We start from the raw sequence: 11310 nt of genomic DNA on the forward strand, positions 1-11310 counted from the left end.
CATGTCCGAACCATCTTAACCGATTTCTTTCCCATGTGTCTACTAGCGTCTCTTCTGCACCATATTCTTTTAGAATTATCTCGTTACTTACTTTGTCCATTATGATTAGCATAAAAAATGCTTGACACAAGTCACGAAACATTTATATCAATTTATTAACACTTAGAAATACACTGTTTGCTATAAAAAATACATTTAAATCAGCTTTTCTGAATAACTCTTAACTGTACAGAATATTTGTAGAATTTTCGAGAATATTATGCATTACTTACATTAGATCTGCTTTCATAATGCATACTATTTACAGAGTATAAAATTTGTTTGTAATAACACATGAAGCATGATTGATACAAGTCATCTCCGTATATTTTCGAAAAAGCATCAGGAATGCTTCCATTTAAAGCTTTTCAGTTAATTCAGGCACAGCCTTGAAAAGATCAGCGACCAGTCCATAATCAGCTACTTGGTGGATCGGCGCGTCTGGATCTTTGTTGATGGCAACTATTGTTTTAGAATCCTTCATACCTGCCAAATGTTGAATCGCGCCAGAAATACCGACAGCGATGTACAGATCCTAAACGAATTTTTTTAATACAACACCTTTCATTGTCAATTAATTATAAACGATCAACAGACCTCGGACTCATTTAAGAAATTTCAAATAGTATCAATAGTAACTTAAATTTTGAAAAAATATTTTTTTAATTATCAAATTGAGGAAACTATTTTTGTAATCTGGTATACAATACCAGGGAATCTACTGAAATCGTGAGAAAAAAATTCGCTGACAATTTCACCTTTTTTCAAGCATAATTTTTCATAGTACGGAGCAATTCAAATATTTTGCTTATTTGAAACAATCGACATAGAATATGTATTAAGTTCCGCAAACTTATTATAAGTCATTTTGTTTTTAGTTTCTAGGCATTCAATTATTATGCTTAATTCAAACAAATTTTTATTTTATTAGATTTTCTACAAGATATGTGAATTTTTAACTAAAGATTTTAACTTTGAACTAAAAAATATCAATTTTTAAACACGTTGTTTAATTTTGAACTAAAAAGATGAATTTATAACAAAACTGTTCAAGTTTCAACAAAGTAGTCTTATTTTTAAGCAAAAAGATGAATTTTCAATTAAAATGATGAACATTTAACTAGATTACTTGGATTTTTAACCCAAACGATGTATTTTTAAACAAGAAGATTATTTTTCCACCAAAAATACGATTTTTCAACAAAATGCAGGAATTTTTAACGAAATAATTGAATTCTTAAATAAAAAAGACAATTTTTCACACAAATAGTTAAATGTTGAACTATAAAAAAATCTTAAACCGGGATAGTTGAACTTGAAACCAAAAATATGAATTTTCAATTAAAATTACGGAATATTCAATTGCAATAGTTACATTTTTTGATAATAATCACATTCTCCAACAACAACGAAAATTAATTTTTAGTCAAATATTCCAATTTTCTACAGAAACAGTTACAATTTTTGTTTAAATAATTGATTTTAAATAAAAATATTAATTTTAACAAAAGAGTTTAACTTTTAACCATAAGTAGTTGAATTTTGAACTAAAAAATGATAAATTCGCAACTGGAAAAGATTTTTAATACAAAAATAATTATATTTTAGAAATTAAACCTATTTCAACAAATTGCGTTTTTTGATGTTGTTGTCGTTTTTACCGGAAATAGTGTGCGAATTATATAATATAATAATAATATGGTGCGAATTTGCACCAGTGTACCCTTTGAGGGTTAACCACATAATTAGGTTACGTTAATCTTTCCCATGAGTAATTATTATTTCACAACAAAATTCATTATAGTTCGGAACAGATTTTCAATTTTTTTAACAATTTAAGGTTATGTTAACGCCTTTCATCGGATATCGGTTATTTTAAACACAAATCATTAAATTTCAAAGAATATTTATAGTTTGTTACAGTTTTTCTTATGGCGTTTTTCGCGTATAATAGTTTTTTGGAATAAAAAAATTATTCGATTTCAAAGAAGATTTACAATATTTGAACAATAACAATAAGTGATTTTTATTAAAAAATCACCAGTATGTATGAGTATTTTTTAAAATGAAATTTGATATAAAATCATCCGGATTCTCATTTTTCAACAATTTGAGTTTAGTTTAACATTTTATATCAGAAATGGGTATTTTTAATACAAAATTATTAGATTTCAAATATTTAAAAAATTAAAACAATTTATTTTTCTTCATTTTATTAGTTGTCTTTAAAGGAAATTCACATTTTTTAACCAGAAAATGAATGGATTTTAAAGATTCATCATTTCTTTACAACTTTAGGTTATGTTGGTTTCAAAAACGGGGAATCGGTATTTTTGGAAAAATACCGCAGATTTGGAAAATACAAATTGTTTGTACAATGCAACATTATGTTCACGTTTTCCACCGGAAATCGGTTATTCAGCCAAAATAATTAAATTTCAATCAAGATGTACATTTAGAAACAATTTAAGGTTATATTATTTTAGTGGTTTACGCCGAAAATTAGTATTTTAAAAAAATATAATTTTTAGACTATCCTTCAGGATCATTAAAATCACAAATTAGGGTTTTTTGGTGTCTTATAACGAAAATCAGAAATTTAAATTAAAAAAATCAGTGGACTTCAAAGATAAATTTTTTGGAACAATTGTAGGTTATGCTCTTGTTTCCCCCGGAAATCGGTGTAAACTTCAAGAAGGCTTTCAATTTTTAACAATTATCGGTTATTGTAAAAATTTTCACCGACAATCGGCGATTAAAAACAAAAAGTAGATTTAAAAGAATATTCACAATCTTAAAGAACTTTTTGTTCTGTTTGGTGTTTGTCGTCTAAAACTGATATTGTTAATAGCAAAAATTTAAACGATAATATACAATGATAACAAAAAAAAAATTATTTTAATTCATGATAAATAAAAACAGAGCAGAAAATGGCAAAATAGACGAATTTTAAAACAAATATTCAAATTTTGCACTAAAAATGTCGATTTTTAACCAAAAATAGAATCGTTAAACTTTGAGTTGAATAAATTAATTTTCAACCAAAAATAACAGATTTTCAAGAAGATAGTTCCATTTTTAAAATAACTGAGGAATTTTCAACTAAAACCATGAATCTTCAACTGAAACAGTTGAATTTTCAACAACAATAAATTAATTTTGACTAAAATAGATACATTGCCAACCAAAACATAAATAATTAATTAATTTAGTAAAAAAAATTATACAAAAATAATAATTTTCAACCAAGAAGATTAATTTTTACCAAAAAGGATGAATTTTCAAATAAAAAAGATAATTTTATAACAAAAATTTAATAATTAAATTTGTAGTCAAAAAATGAATATTAACCATAAATTTTCCAACAACTAGTTTAATTTATAAACAGAAAATATAAATTTTCAACCAAAAATAAAGTGGTTAAATTTTCTATTAAAAATCTAATTCTTAAGAAATAAAAAAAGACGGATTTTAATAAAAATAGTTTAATTTTTTACTGGAACAGTTAAATTTTAGTTAAACAATTTTTATTTTCAACAAAGTAGTTACATTTTCAACAAGGGATGAACTTTCAATAAAAATAATAAATCTTCAGACAAAAAATAATTTTTAACAAAAGAGTGGAACTCTTAACCAAGTAATTTTTTTCAGTCTAAAAGATGAATTTTAAACTGGAATAATTGATTTTTTTAACCGAAAATATGCATTTTTAAACAAGAAGATTAATTTGCAACGAAAATGATAATGTCCTTAAAAAAATCAATTTTTTTACACAATAAGTGGGTTTTCAACGAAATAGTTGAATTTTCTTATGAAAAAAGACCAATTTTCATCCAAATTGTTGAATTTTAAACTATAAAAACATCAATTTTCAAGCGAAATGGAAAGTTAAATTTTCATTTAAAGGAAACGATTAATTTTCTACATAAGAAGGCGAATTTTTTACAAACCTAAAATTAAAAATTAAAATTTTGAGTGGAAGGAGAAATATTTGAATTTTATACGAAAAAGATTAACCAAAAAGATGAACCAAAAGAAAAAAACCAAAAGATCGAACAAAAAGATTAACTTTCTACAATTTCTAAATAAAAAATATCGATTTTCAACCAAATAGTTGAATTTTCATCTAAAAAAAAAGAGACATTTTCAACCAAAAAAAGAGTGGTGTAATTTTCTGTTAAAAATCTAATACTTAACAACAATAAAAAAAACGATTTTCCTCAAAATATTTGAAGTTTTTACTGGAATAGTGAAATTTTTAGTTAAAAAATTGATTCTTAAGAAAGTAGTTACATTTTTAACCAGAGACGAATTTACAATTAAAATGAGCAATATTAATTTTTAAAAATAAATCAATTTAAACAGTAGTAACATTTTCAACCAAATTTTCAGCGAAAAAAATCTCACGAAGCAAGAAATTGCAAAAAAATTTTCTTTTTGTGAGAAATAATAAAAATTCAATAATATATTGCACATTCGCAACAACTTTTTCCTGAAGATTATCTTGCAAGTTATAAAATTTATTTTTTGGTTGACAATTTTGAACAAAATGCATGAATTTTCAAACAAATAGTTAAATTTTCAACTAAAAATGGAAGTTAGATTTTTAATTGAAAAAAGCATTATTTTTTACCAAAAAGAACAATTAATTTTCAATATAATTCCTAGAAAAATTTACTTTTTGTTTAAAATTTATATTTTTTTGTTTAAATGTGAATTAAAATCTTTGAGGATGAACATTCAACTCTTTTTTTTCAATTTGTCTTTTTGATTTAAAAATTCATATTTTGATATTGAAAAGTTAAATGGAATATTTTTTGGAAGAAAATTCTACAATTTACAAACAAATTTTTTTATAAAAATTCATCTGTTTTAGGAGAAACTTGATCCTTTTTGGATAAATATGCAACTATTTGGTAGCGAATTCAACTATTTTAGTTAAAAAATAATATTTTTGGATTGAAAATTTAATTTTTTCGCAGAAACGGATTTTTTGTGAAAAAATTTATATTTTGATCTTGAAAAGTCAATTGGAATATTTTTTGGCTGAAAATTCAACAATTTTTTATTTTATTAAATAAAAATTTATCTGTTTTAAGAGAAACTTAATTCTTTTTGGATAAAAATGCAACTATCTGGCAGAGAATTCAACGATTTTAGCAAAAAAAAAATAATATTTTTAGATTGAAAATTCAATTTTTTTCGCGTAAACTTATTTTTTGTTAAAAAAATTAAAATTCTGATATTGAAGTCAAATCGAATATTTTTTGGAAGAAAATTCGACAACTAAAAAAATTTTTTAATAAAAATTCATATGTTTTAGGAGAAACTTTGTCCTTTTTTTGGATTAAATGCAACTATTTGGTAGAGAATTCAATATTTTTCGTAGAAACTTATTTTTTGTTAAAAAAATCATATTTTGATCTTGAAAAGTCAATTGGAATATTTTTTGAATAAAAATTCAATAATTATTAGGAGTAATTTTATCCTTTTTTTTTGTTGATAAAATTGCAACTACTTGGTAGAGAATTCATCCATTTTAGTTAAAAAATAATGTTTTTTTATTGAAAATTCAACTTTCTTTCGTGAAAACTTATTTTTTGTTAAAAAACTCATATTTTTATATTGAAAAGTCAAATTGAATATTTTTTGGAAGAAAACTCGACAATCTAAAAAAAAAATTTTTTTAAATTCATCTGTTTTAGGAGAAACTTTATCCTTTTTTTGGATGAAAATGCAACCATTTGGCAGAGAATTCAAACATTTTATTTTTAAAAAAATATATAAAAATAATATATGATAATTCAATTTTTTTCGCATAACCTTATTTTTTGGTAAAAAAATGCATGTTTTGATCTTGAAAAGTCAATTGGAACATTTTTTTGGTAAAAATTCAATAATACAAAAAAATTTAATAAAAATTCATCTGTTTTAAGAGGAACTTTATCCTTTTTTTTGTATAAAACTGCACCTATTTGGTAGAGAATACAACCATTTTAGTACAAAAAAATTCACCTTTTTGGACTGAAAATTAAATTTTTTTCGTGTAAACATATTTTTTGTTAAAAAATCCATATTCTGATATTAAAAAGTCAAATCGAATATATTTTGGAAGAAAATTCGACAATATAAAAAAAATTTTATAAAAATTCATCTGTTTTAGGAGAAACTTGATCCTTTTTTGGATGAAAATGAAAAAAATGAAAATGAAAAAAAAAACTTTATTGTTTCAATGTTAGAAAACAAACACCAGACGCCATTTCAGTAGATTTTTCCTATTGAGTGTGAATACCACTAATAGTGAATACCAACAGCAAGTGGTATAGTTACATTAAACACCGCTGGATGGCGCCAACAAACATTATTTTAATGTTGCAGGACTTGGAGTTGCGGTAAAATTTAAAACTGATCTTTTTAGACGATGCGAAATCTTACGTAAGATTTCAGTTGACCCCCCCCCCCCCCCCCCCCCCCCCCCCCCCCCCCCCCCCCCTCCCCCCTTCCCCATGTAAGAAACAGTAAGCAACTTAAACAGCCCCTAATATATAAAATCTGCGAGTAGAAATAAGTTGTCAAAATTATTAAAATAATGAAAACTTGAATTTTTCTGCAATCAGAAGTAAATTCTCGAGGTTTTAATTAAATTCCCGATCATTTCTCTCTTTTATTCCCGTATTTCCTGATCAAGTCGCCACTCCGATGCAACAAAGTACCAAAATTTCGCATTATTATTAATTTTATAATGAAAAAAAGGTCTCAACTTACGGGAGCAACAATTTTTCCAGTTTGTCCAACTTGCAGATCATTTGGTACGTAGCCAGCATCGACTGCAGCTCGAGAAGCTCCAACAGCGGCATTTAATTTATCAGCTAACGCGTACAAAAGTTTAAAGTTATCTCCTGATTTAAGTCCACGACCTCCAGAAACCACGACCTTCGCGGAAGCTAAATCTGGTCGGTCAGACTTGGTCAGTTCTTGCTTAATAAATTCGACTTGAGCTGACTTGTAATCACCGGCTGGTGCAGCTTCGATTTTTGCACTACCGCCTTCCAGAGCCACTGGCTTAAATGCCGTGCCTCGAACCGACAAAATTTTAATATTATCCTTGACTTTCACCGTCTGGATTGCATTTCCAGCATAGATTTGACGTATAAAAGTGTCTGGCGACTTTATCGCAATCACGTCGCTGGCTGGCGAAACGTCAAGTTTCGCAGCAATCTGAAAACATCAAGATAAGATGAGACGCCTGTAAGGTATCTCTTTTAACTTGATAGCAGCGCCATCTGGCGCGTGAATTATTGGGCATCTCAAAGTTACTAGAGCCAATTTAATGAAAAAGAGCAGTAAATATCAATTCATATTATTCAGAAATATTATACTGAGGTTTAAAATTAGTTATTTACTAGATGATTTCTTTTCTTAAAATTAAATTCAAATTTTTTCACAATAGTTCGAAACTGGTGGCGCTCTCGTAACTAAGCCAACAGATGGCACCTCAAAAAGTAGGTCTGTCTTTTTCATTGAATTGCATTAAGAAAAAGCAAAAATAATTAAAAACTTGATGTTGTTGGCAAATAAACAAAAAAGATTATATGAAAAAATAAAAGTGACTACTACTAATTATTTCAAAAAAGAAAAAGTCTTGAAAATACGTAGTTTAATATGAATAAAATCTAATTTTGAGATACATTTTGAAAGCAGTTCGAACTTTATACTTTTGTGATTTATTTTTCTCATATTATTGATTTTATTATTTGTTAAGGTTAAACAAAATTATTTATTGTTGAAATTATTAATGTAGCTAATGAAAAAATTAATAATATTTAAGACCTCAATGACAAAAATATTTAAAACATATACATGATCAGAAGAATTAATGAAAAATATATTACTTATATCCAATATAAATATAATAATAATTAGAATATGTAAGACTACAACTTAAGTTGCAAAGTAAAGAATCTTTGTTCCTTTAAAATCTTAAAAATTTCAAGTTTTTAAGGAAATGTTTTTAAAAAGTAGTGTTAATTGTAATTAAAATGTTTGAGGGAGTCATTTAGAAATAAGTCAATGACACGAATGATAAAATGGATTTAATATAATGTATATATTTATTTAAATTGAACCAAACATCATATTCATGCAGTTCAATAATTTATTTGTTTCTTAATCTTGAAAGCTTTTTTCTCGCTGCATTCAGCCCCTAATGATTTTATTTAAAAATTTTAATTTAAAGGAGATTTTGAATTTTCCAAAATTCATTTCAAAATTCATTCAAAAATGTCCAGAGCCTTCAATTTTCTTGCGATTTTGAATTTTTCTGTTTTAAATTAAAGATCATTAAATTCTATAGATCTTGACTCTCCGACATTTTGTCTGCTCTATTTTTTTATTAATAATTTTTCCAGGATGACATTTAATAACAAAAATAATTTAAAAGTTTATAATAACCACTGCGATAAACAATTTTTGTGTCAAAATATTAGAATTTGAGATTTTTCGAATTATAATTTCCTTCAATGGCCAGAACGACTTCAGCTATTCCTTAAAATAATAAATATTTAATAATATTTGATAAAATATAAAAATTTAAATTTTTGTAAACAAATTAGATAAACAAATTTTTTAGTGATCTTTTTTCGACTTTCTCTTGAAATTCCTTACAAAACAATCATTTTACAAATAATAAATTTAATTTTTCAATAAAAATTAGTAAATATGCAATAAGATTTAATATTAAATATTTTAAATATTAATGAGATTAATATTATCTATTTACTTTTTTAAATCAATTAAGCAAATGGACTTTTTTGTTGAAAATTTATATTTTCGAATTAAAAATATAACTGTTTTGAAGAAAACTCGTCTTTTTAAATTGAAAATTCAACAGTTCGGTTGAATTTTTTTTTACTTTTCTTGACTGAAAAATCTTTTTGATTAATTTTTGAACTATTTTGTTGAGAAGTCGTCTCTTCGATTCTAAAATTTAACTTTTTAATTATGCAAATTTCATCTTTCGTGAGAAAAATACAACTGTCATTGAAAATTAATCTGTTCAGGTTGAGGCTTTAACAGTTTTATAGAAAATTCGTTTTTTTAAAAATTAATTTAACTGATTTCAATTTGTAGTTGAAATATCTTGGGTTGAACTATCACCTATTATATTTTTTTATCAGAATCCATTCTTTTTGGTAATCTAATACTTCAATTTTCTTACAAATTGTTGAATTTTAAAATAAAAAAACATTATTATGGGAATTTTGCCATATTACATAATTTTAAAAAAAATTAGCAAGTTTAAGAGATATTCAAAAGTGTTGAAACGATTCATAAATAATTAAGACTTGTAAAGATTTTTAACGAATTTTTGTAAAGTTTCACGAAAATGAAAAACATTTTTTTTGGTTCCTAGGAAAAATTAAAATAATTTTTTATTTCGAAAAATTAATTTGAAGAGATTATTTAAAAAGATTTGAGAAGTTTTCAAAAATAGTCAAAAAATCGGAAAGATTTTAGGGCAATTTTTTTAATGTTGCTGTATAAATAAAAAATGCAAGAAAAATTAAAATTTGTATTAGTGTGCAAATTTTAAATAATTTTTTATTTTGAAAAATGAACTTTAAGAGAAAATTGAAAAAGGTTTTTAAACAGAACAAACGATTTCCTAAAATTTCTAAAAATAGTTTAGAAGATTTTAAAGCAAAATGTTTCAATTTGGTAAGATTGTAAAATAAAAACGAACAAAAATTGGGTAAAGTCAAGAATTATTTAGTAGAATTTAAAATAATTTCGAAAGCTTTCAAGATATTTAACAAATTTTCTTTAAATTTCTGGGAAAATTTAGAAGATTGTAAGAGAATTTTTTGAAATTTGGAATATTTGAAAAAAATTCGGGCCAGTTAAGAATATTTTCAGGTATTGAAGACGTTTCAAACAGATTACAAATATTTGAAAACTCGGAAACATTTTCGAAAATGTATCAAATATTTTTTGATTCCTTTCCAACTTCTAAAAGTTCGAAACATCTTTTAAAAGGAGTCGAAGTTTTTTCATAATATTTATTAAAATCCTATATTATGAAAAAAAATTTTCAAAATAATCTAGATTTTTTTTTGGCAAGCCTGAAATGTTTTAAAATCTTTTAAATTTTCTCAAGAATCTTATGGAAATTATATTTCTAATGATTAATTTGTGTATTGGCAACGATAAAAAAATATTCGTTAATGGTCTTTCTTTAATAGTGACATACAAATTTTTAAATATTTTAGCTTCGTAACAAAGTCTAATTGATCAAAAAAATATTATATTTAAGAGTTCGTTATTTCATTGTAATAGAAAACGATATTTTAGGATTTATAATTTTTCTTGTTTATCATCTATAGACATAATAATTATATTTATTATATAGTAGCATTATATTTTAAAACGGCAATATAAAAAAATTAGTTCTTCAATCATTATATTTAAAAGAGTTTGAATATCCAGGACTAACACAAAATAAAGAAAAAATGAATAGCAAAATCATAAATTAGCAACAACAAAAATTGCCGAATTGTAAAATAAATGAATTGTTGAATTGTCATAAATATTTCTATTCTTGAAATTTAAGCTTGACTAGATTAAAAAATTTCCAAAAATAATGAATAAATTATTAATTAAATTGTTTGCCTTATTTATAATTCTATTAATAGCTCATAAAATAATAATCAATTAACTATGTTCAGCAGTTCTAAATTTCGAGAATTGAAATATTTTTGGGAATTTAATAATTAGTTTATTTTACAAGTCGGTGAATATTAGTTTCGGATATTTTTAAATTCGGGATTCTATTTTTTGTCAATTAAAGATCTTGTTTTTTCCTATACTAAAGAAAATAATACGTAAGTAAATAAGTCTCATTTACTATGTGACTCTACACTATGAAGAAAAAATGATTTTAAACGATTTTTCATATTTATTTTGTAATTTTTATGCATTTTTTCTATGGTACTGCATGGTTATTTGTACCATTTTATTTTGATCAACCTCATTGGATTTTCCTTGTGCCAGTACGAGGTCTGTTCAAAAAATACGCGGATTGAGGTAATAAAAAAAGTACTTTATTTGGAAGTTACCAGGTGTATACATATGAAACCGGTATTGACATCTAGCGGCCAGTAGGCACACTTTTAGGCACTGTCGGAACTTACCATTTGTGCTAATTGGCGTATTGTCATCTGTCAACAATATCCAATACCAAGCATTTCAAGTTTCATATGACATCGTGATTTT

At 24.8% G+C, this 11310-nt stretch overlaps 1 protein-coding gene across 1 annotated transcript in view; it reads right to left on the reverse strand.

Annotated features, from left to right (window-relative positions):
- Positions 1-254: 254 nt before the first annotated feature.
- LOC117175312 (electron transfer flavoprotein subunit alpha, mitochondrial) overlaps positions 255-11310 on the reverse strand; it is a 14058-nt gene continuing 3002 nt past the window's right edge. Inside the window, exons 3-4 of the mRNA XM_033365020.1 lie at positions 6805-7257; positions 255-574 (exon numbers count right to left, since the gene is read on the reverse strand). Of these exons, the coding sequence (XP_033220911.1) occupies positions 398-574; positions 6805-7257 (630 nt within the window). The 3' untranslated portion in view covers positions 255-397. The remainder of the gene's footprint in view (positions 575-6804; positions 7258-11310) is intronic.

Source organism: Belonocnema kinseyi, chromosome 6, assembly GCF_010883055.1.
Source record: "Belonocnema kinseyi isolate 2016_QV_RU_SX_M_011 chromosome 6, B_treatae_v1, whole genome shotgun sequence".
Taxonomy (NCBI): Eukaryota; Metazoa; Arthropoda; class Insecta; order Hymenoptera; family Cynipidae; genus Belonocnema; species Belonocnema kinseyi.